The 21,554-nt window shown below is 42.9% G+C and overlaps 1 protein-coding gene across 1 annotated transcript in view; it reads left to right on the top strand.

Moving 5' to 3' along the window:
* Positions 1-21,554, top strand: part of TRHDE (thyrotropin releasing hormone degrading enzyme) — a 1,875,424-nt gene that overhangs the window by 1,449,157 nt on the left and 404,713 nt on the right. The window contains exon 13 of the mRNA XM_085653848.1: positions 11,750-11,897. Within this exon, the coding sequence (XP_085509974.1) occupies positions 11,750-11,897 (148 nt within the window). The remainder of the gene's footprint in view (positions 1-11,749; positions 11,898-21,554) is intronic.

Raw genomic sequence — 21,554 nt, 5'->3', positions numbered from 1 at the left:
GGAACGTTGTAACTAATAAGCTAAGCTTACCCCTTTCTCTGTAGAGCATGTAAGAGTTCGGCTTCCTTTGAACTGTAGTTCACATTTACCATCTACGCGCTGTATTCTTCATAAGTGCACTGCTTTAGTCCTCATGGCACCAGCACTCTACAATGAATGCTGCCATTTTGTTAATTGTAGGACACCTAACTTGGGCAGGCCTGACACACCACCTCCATTCTTATGAACCACACAGTGTGATAAGTGACATCTTCAGCCCCAAGTCATCACATTTGTTCAATCTGCGGACAGCAGACTTAGGGCCTGATTTAGAGTTTGGTGGACTACTCTCTCACAACATGATGGGTATCCCATCTGTCTTATTTCAAGTGTATTATATCCTATGGCACTTGTATTAAGGTGGACAGGATATTGGTGATATCTCATGTTTGTGTAGTACAGATTGGATGAGTAGACCTCCAAGGGGTATTAATTGTTCTTGGAAAATATAAGGAAGTTAATAAGTTAAAATATCGAGAAAGCCTTACTTGGCCCATCGATGGAACTAAGATAGAGAAGGTCTATAATTATAAGTGCCGGGGATTACCATCAATACATTTCTAATTTGGAAGCTCTGTGTAAAAGATGTAGGTATCAGAAGTGCTTGCTGCTGCTTTGGTATAAAAAGGTTGTCTTTGCTTTTCACTAGTGGAACATACAGCCCACAAAAAGCTTTTGCATCAAAAATCAATGCTACCCTTATTCTATTGTGCACCAATATTGTTACTTCCATTACAAATGGCCTCGATTTAACAGTGTGCTGCAGTAATGCAATTTGTGATGTGTTTATATAAACTTTTAATTTGTAGAGCGCAGACAAACACCAGAGATTTTCTTGGCACAACAGAAAAAAGAGGAAACAAACATGAACTATACAGCTGAGCCAGAGATGAACCACTTATTGAAGAAACCCAGGATATTGCTTTGCTTCCAAACTTTCATATTGATTAATTCCGGTCGCGTCACCTCTGACAGAATCCATAGAATGGTTGTCTGTAGATAAAAGAATAGACCACATTGCCTGTTCAGTTTGAATTGCGGCTCCAAGGAGGAGTGAAGTGAATATCTTATTAGATGTAATGGCCACAAAGGTACACCTATGCCGATAATGGTTTTATTTACACCTAACAGCGGTCGACAAAAGGTTGTCAGCCATGAATGTTCTTAATGCTATTTAACTACGCCACGACTGTGTAGAGATACAAAGTACACAAGGCATGAGGAGTTTATGAATGACCATAGACTGGTGAGTTTGTGAGCAGTCATAAACATTTCTTTGACACCTTTCATCCTTGAAATGGACAGAGAGTACAAAAGCAGTGTGGGGCATGTGGACCGCCCACAACATTTTTGGGAGTGTGGAGGATGGGACCTTTCCCTGGGCAAAAATGTTTTGTCGCTGGAGTAAAAAAAAGAAACAAAATTGCCATTGCACAACCAGCTCACATTCCCGATTGCTGTTATTCCCTGCTCATAAAACCTCACTAAGGATGGACCAAAGTCGCACGACATTCCCAGTAGTACACCTCAAATGCGCTGACTGGTACAGACTACTGGGAAAAATGTTGTACATTTCCATAGATATTACATATACACCCTTGCATAGGAGTACGTCTGGTAGTCTAAATGTACAACTTTTTTATGCAGGGCCCCTGTAGGGCAGTGCGACTGGTGCCGTCGCACAGTGCGCTAACCTGGGGGCGTACGCTGACCTCAGGGAAGGGACGCTGTGTTTAACAATAACGATTTAAAAGCACCTGCAGCAGATTTCCTTGATCGTTCACTTTTCAGGCAGCATTAAAAATGTTGTGATAGCTCTTGTGTTGATTGTTCCTGCTGGAGAACGAGATCAGAGTTTTGTCTAGTGCCGGTTTTGATTCACCATAAAGTAGCGCAGAGAGTTAATATGTCTGCTGCATTGCACCAAGCAGAGCGCAGATCTGTATTTTATGTGGCTAGCTGAGTGGATTACTGCTTTTGTCACAGAGAGCCATTTGGCACCACAGTTCATAAGATACAACCCTAATATAGAACAGTGACTGTTAATAACCGTCATCAAAGAGATGCATGCAAACTGCATAAAATAGATTAGGATTAGGGCGTATTGATTTTTACCCCAGTCTTTCATTATCTATTCCTAATGTTGCTGCAGAGGGTTTGTTTGGTTAAATATACCTTCTTATTTGCAAAGTCAGTGCTTTCAACCAAACGAAATGTATGCGAGAGAGGGGCTATGGAGAGGGGTGGGGCACTCTTACCTGGTGGTTATGAGGGAATCTGAGGAGGAGGTCATAGGAGGGGGGCACCAAAAATGGTTGTCACACCAGGCTCCAACAGCTCCAGAGCCTGCCCTGTTTTTGTGGATTGGGCCCATAAATGTTAACATTGTTTAGAGGTTGTAAGTAGTGATAAGAAAGTGGGGGCAATGTAAAACCCTGCAGACACCCATGTTTGACTAATTTGAAGAAGGTTTGCCAAGAACTCCAGCACGACGTTGCTGTCAGGCTGACTGCACACCTTCAGTGCTGCTTCACAGTATTTATTTAGACCTTTTCAGTGAGACACTTACTTCTACCAGACTGTTTCAAAAGCTCATCCAATGTGTTGGTAGTTTTGGAAATACAATGAAACGCCGAGAAGGTGCTGGTAACCAGGATTGCGGCTAGAGATAGTTGCTATCATGAAAAGTCTGTCATTTGTAAAATATTTAACTCAAGAGTAAAATAACGTTATGCCTCGAAATATACTGAAGACTTACTCAAACCTGCAAAATTATCTCATCATTAAATGGCATTTTAAAAATGAAAATCATGGTTGAAGTGAGAGTTTTACTAAATATTGTCTGGGAGCATTGAGCGTATACAGTCTTTCTGACAAATTACTTGTGCCAGAAATATTTGAATTCATAATTGGAAATAGTGTAATCCACCTCACTGCAATGGGCAGGAGGCTGCATATGGGAAAGGTATAGCCTAAACAGGTGAGTCTGCATCACCAGTCTAGTCTCCATACTATCAGTGTGTGTGCAGCAGATTTGAATGGGCAGGTGACAGTAAGGTTTGATTTTTCTTTAGTGCCTGCAGGTGGAAGGTGGTCACTTTTGACAGAAGTTACTGCGGATAGTGAAGCATCAAGTGTGAATCCTAGTGAGATCACACAGGGAGACAAACAGGCAAAAAGTCTGTTCATGTTTCTTTCTTAAATAGTTCAGGATCAAAGCTGGTTTTGAATTGGGGTGACAAAAGGATAAACTCTGTCTTTTTGGATTGAATTGTAGAGTTGTTTGTCATCCATGTTTGCAGCTTGGTGAGCACTGACACAGCAGGACTATGGGCCTGATTTAGATCTTGGCGGACACGTTACTCCGTCACAGTGGTGCCGGATATCGCATCAACCGAAATATAAATCCCATTATATCCTATGGGATTTATATTTCGGCAGATAGGCTATGCGTCATCATTGTGATGGAGTAACCCATTCTCCAAGATCTAAATCAGGCCCTATGTCTTCAATCAATGAGGTTTTAGGGTATAGCTGCGTGTTGTCTTTGTACAGGTGCGGAATAACTGCTGCTCTCTTGCATGTGGAGTTCATCGTTTCAATGTATCCATTTGATTATATATCAAAAGATAGTTGTATCAGTGCTTACTAGTGGTTGGAAAATATGAGTCCATTTTAGAATAGTACCATCATTGTAACGCTCATGCCGTGTCAGGCGTAAGAGCACAGGATCAATGTTTTCAAAAGCAATAGCTCTTTCGGATATCACCACTACAAACCAACCAATGAAAATGGTTTTTGATGCTCAATGGAACTTCAAGGGGCACATCTGAAAGATAAGGTACACCTGCTTTCTTTATTCTCGTAAGAATGTTATCTCCTGAGGGGGATTCCCTGCAGCTCAGGGGCCCCCTTCGCACCGCGGGGACTGCGGGGCCTGTGTTACGCCACTGACATTCCCTGAGCATCTGTTTTTGGGAAATTCATAAGATCATCCCGTGTTATGTCCAAGTTCTCTTTTCTCGTTGTCAGCTAGTCAAATATTTACTCTCTCCCTCTGCACCAGTCAGATGTTTATGTTCATCCGCTGGCTGCATTTTTATTGGATTCTGAACATCAGACACTCAATAAAGGGGCGGCACGGCATATGCATACGTGGGAGTCAAAGTCTAGAATGGCATGGCTTCGGATGTTCTATCTGTTCTTTCCCTCTCCTTCTTACATTTTCATATAAAGGCTTATCCATATCCACAGCACACTACACTTAGGGGGAGATGGACCTACTTTTCACGTAGCGCACTGCAGCAGCTGTAAATGCTACGTGAAAAGGAGAGAGGAGGAGAGAACCCTAATTACTCAAATAAGGCACACTCCTCCCCTCTTACTAGCACTGACGCTGAAATCATCTGACGCGCGCCACGGAAACACCTTTGCGCCATGGTGCAAGGGTGTCTGCTAGTCGTGGCTGCTGCCTGGAAGTAGCAGTGAGGGGGTGGGAAGACTGGGGGTGGGGGGATCACTTCTTGTGAGAAACAGGACGCAGGAAGCACCAGGGCACCCATGCTTCCCGCAGCCAATCACAACACTGCAATGCAGCGCTGTGATTGGTCTGAGCGCCATGATACGGCGCTCAGCCAGGGGCTGTAAGGGTGGGCATGTTCTCCACGCAGGCTGTAATGCAACCTGCATGGAGAAGGGTAAATGTGCGCATGACTGGTTTGGGTGGGCAGAGAGGGCCGACTAAACAGTAATTGAACACTTAGGAGGGTTGTAACACTCCTCCACTGCTCTTCTGCCCCCCCCATCCCCTCACGCAAGCTGCTGCAGTAGGAGGATAAAATAAAATGAAAATAAAATTAGTTATTATCATTTTATTTTATTCCTTCTTTTGCTGCTCTGAGGTAGTGGGCGACACTCTGTCTTAGCGGAGGAGCCACCACTGGTGTCTCCGTGAGTCGAGCATAGGTTTTTTACTGGAAGGGTACCCTTTCAGTACAAGATACTATGCTGAGACTCACTTCAATCATTTTCCCTCTTTGTATGCATGCTGTACAGTGCAGCACACATGCAAAGTCGGAAAAGGAAGAATAAATGAAAGTATTTCTCCTTCCTTGCGCCTACTTGAAAAGGGAGCAGTTTTCTCACGCTAAACCCAATCTACTTTACTTAGTAAATTGGGTTTAGCATGAGAAACCTTGGGTGGTTGCATGGGAACTCCCATGCTCCACCCTTGGTATGTCCCCATGACGCAAAGTAATGCAAAGCAGTGCTATGCGCTGCTTCGCTTTACTTTTCCATTATTTCCACCTCTAAACAAGTTAAGTGCTGGAAAGTAGATTAGAAAAAACACTTTTGTGATGCAAACACTGTGCAAAATCTAAGTACATCCCCCCCCCCCATAGTTTCTGGGTAGGTCTAAGGACCAGGACACCCAAGCTGGGGGCGCACTGTAAGTAGCACAATTGTAGATCTTATTTGGACTCTAGGACAATAGAGTGCACATATGTATACAAATTTTATATTTAAAGAGTATTCTATCTTTTTGTAATAAATATAGAAGAAAATATGCCTGACTTCATTGAACAAATTTGTTCTAGATTAAGTGAAAAAAATGAAATCACTTTAAGATAAATTAGTGTTTCATGCCATCATTAATTGACGTTCCTCATTTTTTTTAAACTAAACAATTAACTGCTCTCTGGGATATTTTTGTCTAATTACTGCATTCCTATTAGGACATCAACCAGACACTTGTATTGTGTACAGTGTAACAGCCAACACATGACAAAGTAAATGTTACTGTTCTGGGCCATCTCCGAACAGTTACAAATGTATAGGTTGCGAGGTGTGGCTCTTTGCTCTCTAAAAGTATAATTTGGCCATAGTAGACTCATGCACAGATCTACATTTTTGATCTATCAATTACTATTTCCCCAAATTATTAATAAATACATTAATGGATATTACTTAATACATTATGAATTAATATATTAAAATATTCATGGTGTGGCCATATAGGGGACAAATTCTGGTTAGTAGCTCATACTTGTGGGAAACCGGGGTCTGTGAGTCCCATGGCAGTCAATGGGTGTTGGGCACCAATCGAAATAACTAGGGACTTTTGCCCTGGTGTCCAGAAGGTCACAGACAGTCGACCTCCAAACTCTGAATCAAGGCCCCCTATTTAGCACTTTATTCTCATGGTAGCAATGCAGAGCAGTCCGAGGCTATCCCAGAGCAAGTGATGTGTGCGAGACACTTAACATATTTAATAAATCACTCTCCAGCCAGTGCTTTTCCGAATGTTAGATTTTGCCACTGCAGAAAATGCATCATGGTGCACACAAAAAATGTAACTTTCAAGGGTTAGTGGCAAAGACACTTCCCAAGGCATACTAGATATTGCTTATAGGGCCCATTTTGACAAACTGAGCCTTAATAACATATCTGAATTTAGGATGAATGGAAACATCTACATCTTCTGTGCTAAGAATAATTCATAGCCCAGGTGAGAACACAATGGGAAGACTTGTGACTAGTTCACCTTGAATCTTAGTCCTTCAAGATTTGGTCTAATTTTTGGAGAGAGATTTAACTGAAAAGATGCTCAGAACCAATTAGATTTCGATCTGGTGGGGGTCATCTCCTTGCCTTCTGGAAAACGTTCATCATGTGATCCTATGATGCCAGAAGTGAGAAGAAGTCCTGTGCACAGAAAGTTGCTCCTGTGATTAGAATACTCAGTTAAATGGTGTCCACTGGCGGCTATTTTCCCTTTTTTTGCAGACCAAAGTGTTTGTATTTGCACATGCTGGATGCCTAGGAGGGAGGGTGGCTCCCAGGAGCATTCATCCGACCATGACGTGACATTATTGGATCTCTGCTTTGCATTCTTCCACTCTGAATCTTTCAATTGCCAAAAATATTGTTATGCAAGGTCTCACATGACCCCGACTTAACCTTGTTCTGATCAGATATGGCATTCACCATCATCCAGCTGGGCTTTGTTACACTCCAGATACGTGGAAATCTTCACTTGGGCCACCTGGCCTCCATTGGGCCCTTGTGTTCTAAAGTTTTCCCCCAAAGACACAGAATGGGGAAAGCCCTTTGTTAAGTCAGACACTTGGCCGCTTGAGATGCCTAGGTCCAGATTGAAACACAAGTGACACTGTTTCCCTAACCAAAATAAGGATAAAGAAATAACAAAATATAATGGTCCACTTTCTTTTTTATTTAACAGTATCCTTATTTGGCGGGTTAATTTCACCTACAACTTCACATGTTTTCTCCAAGGATTGCTTTGCTGCTAAGGCCCAAAAAAACTAAAGATTACTTTTAGTGAAACCAGTTTACCTCTGAAATGTAATGTTTGGCCAGTTGGGGAGCTAGAATAAACCTCACATTGAAACACATTCCTCTGACAACCACAGCCTGTCAGTATCATTTACTAAAAAAATGTTTGCTACAAACTATTCCTTTCTATGGCTCTGCACTTTATGCACAACTTAGAGACTGGAGGCATGTCTCATAAGATAAGGCTGCGTCCACATTTAGCATGGTTGACTTGCACACAGAGCATGGCTATGTGAATTACTGAAATACATCAGAAATGAATGGAGTGACGTCAGAAACTTTCTTCTATACATTTATATGACAACGACACTGCAAGTATCACATTCTCATACTGTGAATATCTCAGATAACCTCGAAGGTGGTCCTTAGACTTTGTCTATGGATCACGGTTAGCGCATGGGCATGGTACAACAAGCCTGGCCTCCGTCACTGGCAATAGACCATTTTTAATAAATGTATATGTAACACCCTGCATCTGTCCTGTGAACATGCACTGTGTATGCCTGCCTCATGCCATACCTGGGCAGCAGCCTTCAGCCGAGGAACTTGCTGAGTGAAAGTACTCTTTATAGTTTTCAAACTGATGATACCCCACAAGGGCGGGGTTAGCACGAGACTACAGCCACCTTGATAAGGGTCCTTATTTTCCCTCTAAGGTTGAGGCTTGACAGTCTAATTGGATGCCAGATTAGACCATGAAGGGCACTTGCATTTTATTGTGCAGATAGTCACTAAAATGGTCCGATACGTAGAAGAGCGGTAAATTCATCCTGGTACAGATACAAGTGTTCATTTTGTGTAGTTTACTCATAGCTGGTGATGTGTTAACTAAACGGACATATATGCACATCAAGGGAAACTTTGGTTTTCAGATTTGTCCTGGTATATATGTCAGCCCTATCTCTGACTATGGAGTCTCTGCATGGCAGAAAATCACAGTCATATATTTCGGTTGAATGTGCTGTTGCTTATTTATTTGTCCCCTCTTTTTCACATGGAAATATTTTACATGTAAATAAATCATTTGCACAACTCCTCCTGAAAATAGTGGGTGTTGGGTCCACATACACACTATACCACTGACACATACCTGTAGTAATGATATGTTTATAAATCGAATTACTCTTGGAAATCTCTGTGGATGTTCATTAGAGTAGCAAAGCTAACTCCCATAGGAATAACTATTTTCCAAATCCAACCTTACAATTATAACTGTGGAATATCTAGCTAATTTGCTTATTTTCTGCAGTTAGAACTGCCATATATTACAATTATAAAGGCTAGAAAACCAGTTATGAGATTTGCATTCAGAACTGCAACTTTGTGGCACACAAGTGTCACTTACACACTCAAAAATATTTGAAAATGGATTCCACGCCAGACTCTTGCACAGTAGCCCAGGATGGCTTTACTGCATAGTGGGTCCCTTAACTAATGCGCTGTGGGTACAGGGGTGATGTCACAACCTCAAAACATCGGAAAGTGGTGTATCATCTATAATTCCAGCCATGTGGCTTGTTTGTTAAACTTTTCTTGTATGTAAGACACTCTTAAACATGCAGGTTGCTTGATTTCCTGATGCAAAATTACTTTTTCATTTCAAGAAAGTTGACTTTGCAGTTATAAATCCATTTACTCACATGGAGGTTTCTGTGTGAGCAAATCTACCACTGTGGTGAGGGGGGTTTGAGTCAAGAATTCCTTGAAGGTTTGTGCACATCCAGAAAGATCCATGTTTGTGCATATTTACTAACAATTTTCCAACCTCTTCTCACCCTCAAAAATGTATTATTACTCCTGTCTAGAGCAGGGTTGAATCATTTTCCATGGAAAGGAGAAAGGAAAGTACCACAAAACCTGCAGAAGATTAGGGAAAAAAACCATAAGCATGCGCATTTGCACATATTTTCCCATGAAAAATATGCACATGCATGTGAAAATGGAAATCCAAATAGTTTTCAAAATTACTCATGGACAGCTGTCAATTGTGAATTTCCACGCGAGAAAATGGAAAAAAATTTGAGTTCTTGAAATGAAATCTGCACCAATACATGACTGTAACTTAACAATTGCAAATGTACGCTTGAGTCCACATTGGATTGTTTGTTGCTCATCTAGGTGATGTAACCTATCTAATATTCCAAAGTGTATTACATATTTTGAGGAAAATGAAAAAAATAACACAATCTAGGATAGTGCCAAGTAGCCACTTGTTCCAAATTTGACAATAGAATTTTCACCAATCGAATTTTTATGACATAATGCATACAAACGTGTCAATAATGTTATTTCCCCACAGTTATAGTAGGCAAAACTCATAGGGCTCAATTCTTACAAAGATGTACATTTAAGGACAGAGATTTATGCCTCCATCCTGACCATCTTTTTCCATTTTTGTCCAATTCAAAACTCTTGACAAAAGTACTTCTGGGAAGCTTTGCCAAGGGCAGTTTTCCAGGTAAACGTCTGGAAATGTCAAGTGACTTTTATAAAAGGCTCCCATTTTACCCCTCTGGGGTATTCCGCATGGAATACTTGAATCTGGTGTCCTCATGGAGTAAAATCCAGATGTAGTGACATTTACTTAAGCAACATGTAGAATAGGAGGAGTCGGGCAAGTGATCAACATCACGATCATTGGAATAAAGCTGAACACAATATTCTCTTAAGTTAGTTTTAAATAACCATTAGTAACACCTTGATTGCATGTCTGACATCATGATAAAAGTGATATATTGATAGGTGCCTGGCACCTTGGCCTAGGGTGAAGTACAATAGAAGTGATTGTATATCCTGGAAAAAATGTGGTTGACTTTGTATCAAGGGAGAGTTAAATTGTTACTCAAAGCAGATCCTGTGTGTAAGCCAGCCCTCCAAACACTTACCTCCCCAGACTCTACTATGAAGAGGTTTGTACCTGAAAGATACCTAACTGATAAGCCACAACTACAGCCAGTATTTATCAACATAAATATGAAGGGCCCCATAGAGAGTTATTAAAGTAGATGAGCCGATCGAGTTAAATAGAATGGAATGGCCATTTATCTGGACCATTTTAACCAAAATAGGTTGGCATTGTAACAGCTTAGAGGCAATTCAGATATCATATGAAAACTCTGGGGACAGCGTGACATCAAATGCATGGCTTTACTCTACTTTGGTTTTATCAGGAAGTGCTGAAAAAGGCCAACGTTTGTCCCCAATTTTGTGTAACGTTTGCATGGAACCATCAGGGCTAATGCTGAATCCTGTGCAAATGCACTTTTTTATTTTTACCTAGAGTATACATTTTCCTCAACCGAGAAAGCCCTCAACTTACACCTCAACAAATCTTGGGGGAGCTGTTCCCCTTTCCATCCTGCAAGAGGATCTCCAACTACTTCCACGGTGGAAGGGAGACACAGAGGAGTTTGGCGGTGTCCAGAAGCATGCATGTCTGTGGGTGTTTCCAAACTTCCACGGCAAAACACACCCTGGAATGGACACTTCCCACCCCTGGATTGAGATTTCCAAGCGCAGGTGTCTCTGCACAGCTGGCAGAGAAATGCACACTCGTAAATACAAATACAACCAGCAGTAATCTTTTTATGAATCCCTGGCCGAAGTTAAAACAGTAAATTCAGTGATAAAGTTACATTTACGACCAAATATATCTCTGTGAATCGGGTCCATGGGCTTCTTTGTCCTGTGTCTGTGTACCTGGTAACAGAATCTGAATTCTGAGTTGCTTTTTGTACCACACCACAAGAAACATGAAAAGGCCGCATCTCTCTGGAGTTGTTGCTAGAGCTGTGCCGCGCAGGAGACATGTTTGCGACATGTGACTAAGCTAAGGTCACTGTTGAAGGCAGCGCGCCTTTGCTGATCACATTTCATTACATGCTGCCAAACGGGAGGCGCCGAGCAAGGCGTCCTGCGTAAGAAATGAAGAAAAAACGTGATTTAGAACGAGCGCAGGCCATTACGTTTACATCCCGTTCTTTGCCCTTGTCCATGAATGGTAATGCCCCATGTAAATCACCAGCACAGTAACTTATGTTTTTTGATTACCAGTTCCACGCTCATGATACACTTCACCGCAGCCGCCTTTTAATGCTGTTTACATAATTATTCCATTAGGGCCTGCCTAGCATCAATAATGTGTGTGTAGAGGAGGGAGCGGGAGGGACGAGCGCATGCGCAGAACGCTCAGCCTGTAAGTGGAAAAAAATGTAATTTCCGCGGCCCTGCCAGAGTTTTCATGTAATGTGCTGAATGCGCCGTAGTGCCCGCAAGCTCTGTACATGCACAAAAAAAGATGGACCGTCCCCCGCCGCCTCAAATAATTAATGTTAACTTTTTTTTGTCTCCGCAGAGCTGGCTACTTGCCCCAGAGCATCCCTCTGGAGATCATCAGATACCTTTCGGAGGAGAAGGATTTCCTGCCTTGGCACGCGGCCAGTCGCGCGCTCTATCCCCTGGATAAATTGCTGGACCGCACGGAGGACTACAGCAGCTTCAGTGTAAAGCATGCATTCCCTCTCTTCTATTTTCAACCCTGGAACTGTTCGCAGTGAATGAATGCTGACTTGATTTCTCTTTGATGGGTTAATTGTGGAACAAAGATAGTGGGTCAGTTCACGCTCCTTTCACCATGCCAGGCAGTCTTTCACTGGTTCCACTCGATTGCTCAGTGACTTTGGAAAAGCTTTGGATTCACTTTGGCACCAAGTTGCGGCTGTTTCATGTCGCTCGTGCATAGGCCAGTCAGTGCAAATGTTCTCGTGCAGGCCATCTGTGCAAATATCAGTGTAACACTGCCAGGACTAAGCCTGCCTGGCACTGGTGCAATGTGCGTAACATGGTTCTATGTCCATCTTTTATCTGTAAACCATTTGAATATGTGTCGATTTGTGAGCACTTATGAAAACACGCTTGATTATGCTCAACACAATGATACTGTTCTCTTCGATACAATGGCAGGTAGTTGCTCAGAAGATAAACGTATCGACTGGCTCCTAGATCCTCACAAACATGATTAGTTCATTGATTCAAACATTTCATTTCCGAGCACCGGCCGAGCCAATCAATGGAAAGTGCCAGGAAGGAATCGGAAAGGATCATGGCATAGGGCGCGGGCGCAGGTGCCCAGGACTCACGCTGAATATTTGCCTTTTCAAGAGGCATGCTGAATTCAGCAATCTAGTTTAATCAGAAAGAATAAGGCGTGTAAGATAAAAAAGGAACAAAAGCGACCTTTCAAAATTCGGATCAGTGAGTTGCTTGGATTGCAAAAAGCAATAGATAATCCGACCAGACGAGAAAGTACAGAAAGGAGATCGAGTTTCTTTAATATATGAACATTTTCCCTAATGTACACACAGGCCTTTGGTTTCCCTTTCTCTGTATGGTTTCTAAGCCCCACGTGGCTTTATGGTGATTAAATGTGCTGCACTCAGTTCAGATATATTACATAAAGGGTGATTGCACCACTGTCAACTTAGCAATACACCTCACAAAAACGGGAACACGACAAGATATGGAGAAGTTGTTGTGGTATTTGCAACTTCTAGACATTTAATAATGCATTCTTCACACTTACCTTTACCCATAGCTTAGCCATAAATACGTGTTGGAAAGTGTATCAGTATGTATAGTATTTACAGTTCTCGGGAGATACAAGGTGTGTGTGGATCTGGGAATGGGGGCTGTTACCACAAATAATGTTCACAGTGGTCACACTGAAGGAAATGTTCTGGTACTGCATGGAAACAGAATCTCACTATTTTCCTAACCGTGGGACTGCGTGCTGTAGGATGTGCATATGGTACCAACCAACACACAAGAAAAAAGTCAAAGGATAGCAAAGTACCTGAGGGCCATGCAGTTGTTGCGTTCTCGTTTGAAGCCCATTTGCTTTTGCCAGTTTTTATTAGTTGTAAATTTGTGCTTTACATTCGGGGTTTCGCTTGCTATCATTTTATGATTTCTGAGAAGGTTGACCTCTTGTTACATTTATATGAACTTGTTGAATGTTTTACTTATTTTGCTTCGGAATATTTTTTCTTTGTCCTCTTTTTGCTGTCCTGGGAGGATGGTATTTCCTTTATCTAAAAGTCATGTAACACTGAAGTATGATGCACGTTGAAGGGGATAATTTAAAGGTGGCACCTATATGTCTATACACTACTAGGATGTAAGATACGTGCCCATCCATCTGACTCAGCATATTTTTCTCCTAATTTGTTTGAATTTAAAGATTTCGTTTGTTTACATTCTCTCCACGCTTTTTGCTTTTCTGGTATCCAGAAGGAGCCTCCCTTGCGATTATGTTTCAAATAATTATCTGTGTCTTCACTGTCAACTGCTATGTTGACAGTGAAGACACATGAGACTTAATGAAGCCACAAGAAAACCTTTGTTCACATGGCAGACCTGAATTAGCAGGGTGATGCACTCTATTATATTGTTTGAGGGGTCTGTAGGGTGCTGCTTTTCAGAAACCTGTACCAGGAATGGGGCCTGTTCTTTAGGTACCAAAGTGAGACTGTATCATAGGAAATATGATTAAAAAACCATGACGCACATTTAAAAGAATGCTGCATGCAGAAATATGTAAAGCACTAGTCGTTACTAAAAGGCTACTGACAATTCCACTGATGGTCCGGTTCTTTTTATACGTGGATAAAGCTCAGCAAAGGTTGGTAGGAACTTTAAAATCACACAAAACATGAACAATAAAAAGGAGTGATGTGCAAGGTACCAGATTAGGCCGCTGTCAAGTAAAGCAATATAGTAACAAGTTGACAACACAGAGTGTAAAGTGATGTCCAGTGCAAATTAGCAATCATTAACTCACTGGCTCTCACAATGTGTAAGCCTTATTACTGCTCTTGTGACAAATTTTGTGAACCGGATGTTAAGCATTGGATTATCTGGGTCCATAGAGGTATGGATGGCTTGTTGACAAGAGCGAAGGCCAAGTTTGTTCAAATCACCCCATAGCAGAACCTTTCGATCGTTCAGGAGTGCGGGACAAAGGCATAACACGTGCTCAATTGTTTCCTTACTACTCCCGCACCCCCTTCATGTTATATTGTTGGTTGTACGGCGCCAACCTGGTAGATGGTACAAGAAGGGCCATTCTCCCATTCTGAGGGCTAGAAATCTTTTTTTCAAGTGCACTGCGTAGGTACAAGACAAATGTGGTGCCACTACCCATGCTTTGAACCCTGATATGATTGTCCAGGCATGCTTACATTGAACCAGTTGTGCTCTATCCAAGTGGAAGGACCATGACAAACATTCCTTTTGATATACATTCTGAGGGTCTGCTGGGATGGGTTAGAACTCCAAATTTCTTCAGCTTCAAGGAGTTTTAAAGAGTCTTGTAGGTAACGTTGGTATGGACGTCCGAGCTGACTGGTTGATATTTCCTGCCACAATATAGCCTCCAAGCTTCCTTGGCTGGATGTGTGTAGCTTGTTACACAACTTGATTAATGCTCCAGCCCCAGCCACATGATGATCTTGGAGACCAAACTCAAGTCATATTTGGGCAGGGAGTGAGGCTTTCAGAAGGCTCAACACTTGCTTGAAAATTCTTGTTGTAATTTTGTTCACAAGTCTGTTATCTTTCCCCTGCATAATCTCCTGACCATAGGAGAGACAGTTGAGGGCTTTTGCCTTCACGACACTTATTAGAGAAGTCAAGCTTGGGCCAGATACCTGCCTTGTGAGATTAGCGAGTGCCACCTTGACTGTCAGGGCTTTAGATTCTACCTCATCTCTGTGTTTTAAAAACTAGCCCCTTTTGTCCATGTGGACCCCTAAGTATTTGTATGAAGTGGCCCTGTCGATACTTTTATGGTTATACTTCCATCCACCACCTTGATATTTCCTTGACCCACATGTGATTACACTTGTTTTTAATAAGATTAGTTCCAGCTCATTTTTGGTGGTGTAGAGAGATAACTGATCGAGTAGTCTCTGCAGGCCAACCCTGGTGTGACTGGGCAGGACATGGTCGTCTGCATACAGTAAGTTGCTGATTCTGGTTTTGGAGTATGGAAGTTGAGTAACTGTGATAAGTCTGAGATGAAGAGATTGAAGAGAAGGGGCACCAACACACAGCCTTGTTTTACTCTACACAAAGTTTGTATCTTTCTGGAGATATGGGATCCGTCTCCAAATTTTATACAGATCCATGTGTTTGTGTGTAGCTGGATTAACGGCTTGTAGAAGCACAGGTGGGATCCCCATTTCTCTAGTTTGGACTATAATTGGCCTCTGGGCACGTGGTCGAAAGCGGCCTTGAAGTAGACAAAACAACAGTGAATTATCATTCCTGAGGCCACCGCTTTGTCCAACTGGACCGATATTGTGAGCAAATTTGCGATGGTTCCTGATTTTGCCACAAATTCTGTCTGGTCAAAGGGTATACAATAGTTTTTTGTGGCCCAAGATGACAGGTCTTGTGGGAGCAATTTGGCATAGTTTTTAGATTTAACATTAAGAAGGGTGATCATCCTGTGATTTTTAGGGTCTGACCTCTTGCCACCTTTATAGATTGGGTGTATAATAGCTCCACACCAGGATTCCTGTATGAGGTGGTTGATCCAGCAGTAACAGTATAAGGGCACCAGGTCTTTGGCCCAAAAGTCAGTGTCTTGTTTGAACAGAGCCTGGGCTAGACCATTCGGCCGAGAAGCTCTGTCTGAGCTGCCCTTGGTTATGATTTGAGCTGTTCTGATCGTTAGGGCTTCTAGTGTTTTGGGTACCTGTTGAGGAGACGCTTCTTGCTGGGATGGTGGTTTAATGGCAGTTATTGATGGTATCCTGATGTTCAATTCTACGAATTGCTCAGGTATTTCAACTTGGATTATGTCTAATGGAAACTGCGATTGATTTATCTTAATCTGGAGGGCAGAAGATGGAAGTTTAACAGGTGAGCCTTCTTCCTTTTCTGTTTTTTGAAAGTAGGTCATTAAAAAAGATACCCATTCGCCTTCACAAATATTTGCACTACTGTGTCCCCCCGATTATATGTCTTCCCATTGACAAGGGACCAGAATAACTTAGAGTTATGGTTTTTACTTGCATGTACCAATTTTATCCAGAACTGCTCAGAGCGTTTTATTCTCTAGAAAGATTGCTTGTCTGGGTGTCTTTTGGGCATGCTTGTATGTTTTAAATGTGTGATCTTCCCCTGGATGCCTCCGCATTTGTCTGATTGCGGAATTACATAGGGATTTCAGTTTCTTAATTTCCATGGTTGTTGTTGTTTTATTACCTTTTTTGGTTTTTCGTGGAATACATGAAAACATTTTAAGCAGTTGACTTGAGAAAAGCTCCCATGATGTAGTGAGCGAGATATCATCAACACTCCTTACGCCTTGCAGCACTCTACATTTTGTCATTCTTTTTGGTATTGTGTAATCAGACCATTTTAGCCTTTTGAGGTTTTCTGTGTAGATCCCTCTTGTTGTTCGGCTTGTCACGGCATGCCGTACTACATCGAATGTTGTGGTAATCACTTAGGGTCAGTGATTGCAATCTCCTCGGGAAGTAATGGTGTAATTTTCGATCAAGGGTAGCATTTCCTTGTTGCAGATGGTATAATCAAGAAAGGAATAAGTGCGCCCATTTGTTCTTGTCCAGTTTGGAGGACTGTCCATGGAGAAACAGCCATTCAGGATTGTATAACCCAAAATGCTAAGTTGTAGCACCATATATTCACCAAGTTTGCTGTATGTGTTGCCAGTGGGCTTTACTTGTTCCAAGATGTGTGGGCATGTTACATTGTGCTCTTCAGTGAGTCTTGGAAGAGATTTGTGTTATAATCCCCGGGTATTAAACAGGGAGTTCTTCCATAGTCACTTAGTAGATTACACATAATCCGGATCAAATTATCACACTTGTATTTTTTGTCCCTAGGGCTTGGTGAGATGTATGCTTTAGTCAGGTGCAGTTGTTCAGTCGGTTTGGAATTTCTGATCTTTAAGCCGGATATCCAGTCTTCCTCGAATGTTAATTGGTTGATGTTGGTGATTAGTTTGCTAGCTACGTAGATTGAAAGACCACCACTAGGTCTACCAAACTTGTGCGACCTCAGGGCGGGGGACCTGTATTTCAAGTATTCTTCTATAGGAAGGCTAACATCGGACCATGTTTCTTGCAGTAGTATGACCTTGTGATGTTTTAGAAACTTTATCTCGTCTGGTGATTGGAGTTTTGTGATAACACTATTAATATTCCACGAACACACTGAGAGGCCAGGTTGAGCACTAATTTAGTCATGGCTCTCCCGGCCAGGCAGCCAGGCAGCCAAGCCCAATCAGCCTTCATGGTTTTAGGCTCCTCTATTTCTTGTTGGATAATTCTTGCTCAAGGTCGACTTTTAGCGGATTTTAATATTGAAAATGGTGGTAGTCCTGTGATGTCTGGTGGGGCCAGAGTGATTGCAAGTACCGACGGGTACCGTGGTTCTGTTTGAGAAACTATTTTGATGCCCCATTTGTTAAATTGGTCAGACCTTGATGTTACCTGCTCTTTGGTTACTACTGATGCAGAGGTGATTAACATTGATTTGGTGAATTGTTTAGGTTACTTTAGGTTAAGAGGTTTTGTAGAGCGCACAGCTGCTCCAGCAAAGGGGCGTCCCAGTGCTTAGCAGAAGCAAATAGAGAGACACTAAGAAAAGAACAACAGGGCCTAGGGCAAGAGGAACAGATGAGTTTTGAGTGCCTTACGGAAAGCTGAATAATTATTCAGACTATGACTGCGCAATGAAAGAGAATTTCAAAGTTTGGCTGCCAATGTACGGAAGGAACGCGCCCACTGCAACGCACCCTCCTCACCCTAGGAACAGTCGCCAGATGTTGACCCAGAGACCAGAGTTGACGGGTGGGTGTGTAAGGTAAGAGCAAGTTAGTCAACATACCAGGGGAGGAGGATTTCTGAATTTTAAAAGCAATACAAAGGGACTTAAACTTCACACTTCTGACCACCGGCAACCAATGAAGTAGTCGGATAGCACATGAGGTGGAGCAAGTTCTCGGGAGGCCAAGCAGAGTTCTGGCTGCCGCATTCTGGACCCTCTGTTGTCTCAGAATGGAGGCCTGGATGATAACCTGCCGAGTGGGCGGATCAAAAAACCCTAGCAAAGGTTTGAGCCCTCGTAGTATTCCAAAGCAGGTCCCTGCCACCTTCTTAGTTTGGACTTGGAATCTGAGGGCAGATTCCACCCAGACACCCGGATTGTTTGCCACCTGTTTGGGGTTGGGTGCACAGCCCAGGGTTGTAGGTCACCAGCGCTCGCTCCATAGCTCTGGGTTCCTCCCAACCAGCAGGATCTCAGACTTGCTAGCATTGTGCTGCAGACAGTTGGCAGATATCCACACAGCGATAGCAGCAAGATCACTCTGAAACTTAGAGGCATCCCGCACAGAATAGTCGGAGAGTGCCACTACCAGCTGTGTATCGTAAGCATACGATACCACTGTCAGCCATCAACTTCTAGCCACAGCTGCTAACGGTTGGACATAAAGATTGAATAGAGTAGGGCTTAGTGCCGAGCCCTGTGGTACCCCTTGTTTCAAGGTGTGAATCGAAGAAGAGAAAGGGGGGCCGTCACCTGGAAAGTTCTCTCGGAGAGGAAAGAGGCAAACCAATCCAGGGCAGTGCCTACAATGCCCACCTCCGCCAACCCTTGCACCAAGATCTGGTGGGAAACCGTATCAAACGCGGTACTGAGATCTAATAAAATCAGTGCCGAAGTATGTCCCACGTCTAGATTGACCCTCAGATGTTTGGTCACCGCTAGGAGGGCAGACTCTGTGCGGTGGCCCGAGCGAAAACCGTCCTGTGAAGGTTCCAGAATGTTGTTGTCTTCCAAGAAACCTGTCAAGACGGAGTTGACATAGGTCTTAGAATATTAGCAACCCAAGGCAGAAGAGAAATGGGGCGGAAGCTCTCCGGTTTAGTTGTATCAAGGGAGGCTTTTTTTAACAGGGGGACCACCCTAACTTGCTTCCAAGTCCTGAGGACAACTGCCTTAGACAAGGATTGAATAATCACCTGTCCCAGAGGAGAGAGGAGCACAGAAAGAGATTTCATAAATTGCCCTGATTCAAGGGGGTCTGCAGGCGAGCCCGATTTATCCTTGCTACATAGCATACACAACTCTTCCTGTGAAATTGACGGAAAAGCAGCGAGAGTATGCGTACTGGAGGAACTAAAAACGGGATCAGGATGCAGAACAACTTGGGAGAAGGAGTTATAGATATTCTCCACCTTCTCAACAAAGAAAGATGCGAGAGTCTCACATTGCTCATCCGATGACATCAGAGGTGTTGTAGAATACCCCACCCGTTTAAGATCCTTAAGTATAGAAAAGATGCATTTGGAGGGGTTACTACTGATTCTGATCTCAGCCGCAAAGTAAGCTGCCCGTTCAGACTGGATAGACCTATGGTAATTCTTAAGAGCTACCTGATAGCACCCCTTCGAGGTAGAATCATAGTCACGTCTCCACACCCGCTCCAACCCTTTACACACACTACGCATACTAGCAAGCTTGTCATTATACCAAGAGCTGGACTTCGTTTTACGACCCTTGGACCACGTCGTAGGAATGAGCGCATCCAGTGGCCTGAGAATCCAGTCTGACAATGCTTCATCAGCAGCATCAGGGTCATCTGACATGCTGAAGGTATTTGTAGAAAGGAGGGCATGAAATTGTTCGATATCTAATTTATGCCAGGGGCGCTTAAAAGAGGACTTCTGAGACAGACTCCAAGCGGGTTCTACCCCTGAAAGTGTCATAGATATTAGAAAGTGGTCAGACCAGCTCACCGGGACAGGAGTGATGACTGTGAGGGAGCAAAGGTTAGAAAAGACTGGGTCCAACAAGTAGCCAGCAGAATGTGTGGGACCCTGGACCAGTTGGACCATTTGGCACGCCTCAAGGTCAGCGGCCGCGGTCTCACCATAATTAAATAGGAGAGCTCAGATTGATCGTACCACCCCAAGCATCCCCAGAAATGTGTCACATGAAGGGAAGCCAGGAGGAAAAGGTTACCGCTCTCCACACAATCGGCATGCAGCCGTGATGGAACGGGGCGAAGTAGCCACACCAACAGGTAGGGGGATACAAGTATAAAAAAGCACAGCGCTAAAACATATGATTAAAACAGGTTCAAACAGCGGAAATAATAAAATATAGAGTATCAGCCCTAAAATTCAATGATAAAATACCAAAGCCAGTGTACAAGTACGTATCCTCACCAGTTACTGCTGGTAGGTTTGAATTTGATGGATGTTATGTCACTGGATTCAATATGACACAGTTCAGGAATGGGTTTGAACAGTTTGAGGATATTCCCTCTGTTCAAGATGTCTTGTGGTCCTTGGGTGAGATATTCCAGAATAGGCAACAGTTTGGCTTTTTAATTTGTTGTGGTAAGGTCCTGGCCGGCGGCAGTGTGGTTACTCTTGTCCTTTGTCTGGGATCGGTCGATTCTCCTATGATTGAAGGTTAATCCTTGCGTTTGTTCAAAGTGTTCACCTTGGAGTTGGTAAGACACTTTGTTGGAGGTGTATTTGCGCATGTTTACTATGTCCACGTTTTTTACGAGTTTTATCCGGAGGTTCTACTTGCCACTTAACTTGGGTTCGTTGTTGTCAGCTCTGTAACTTCCCTTTGTTGTCTCTGCTCGGGAGTATTCACCGCGTTTATGAGGGTTGTTGTAGCTTTTATTCCAGTCACTGGAGAATGCGATGGTGACTCGGGAGCCTTTTCTGGCTCGACTAAAGTCGAGGGTTGTGATTTCTTTGTTGAAACCTCCTACCTTGGCCCAGGTGAAAGCCTCCACTCTTTATGGTGGAAAGATGCTGGTATCGCGTTATGTGTTTGCCCCACTAATGTTTTTGACGGTGATTGTTGTGACAAAAAGGAGATGCTGTTGATACTTGCGGTGCTGGTCGAACCACACTTTTTTTAATTTGGGGAGGTCCACTGATTATATTTTGAATCACTGCGCTTATTACGTTTTTTTTCACAGTCTTTTTTTCCCTTTTGCTCAGATGTTGTTTATGGTGAGATTTAATCGTGACTCCGTCTCTAAGCCGCGATCCCCAAGTGGCATTGTCTTTATCTTTGACACGATCTGTTGTTCAATT

This window comes from Triturus cristatus, chromosome 4_1 (genome assembly GCF_964204655.1).
Source record: "Triturus cristatus chromosome 4_1, aTriCri1.1, whole genome shotgun sequence".
NCBI classification, from domain to species: Eukaryota; Metazoa; Chordata; class Amphibia; order Caudata; family Salamandridae; genus Triturus; species Triturus cristatus.
The sequence above is the reverse complement of the archived record's forward strand: the minus strand, read 5'-3'. Positions and strand labels throughout refer to the sequence as shown.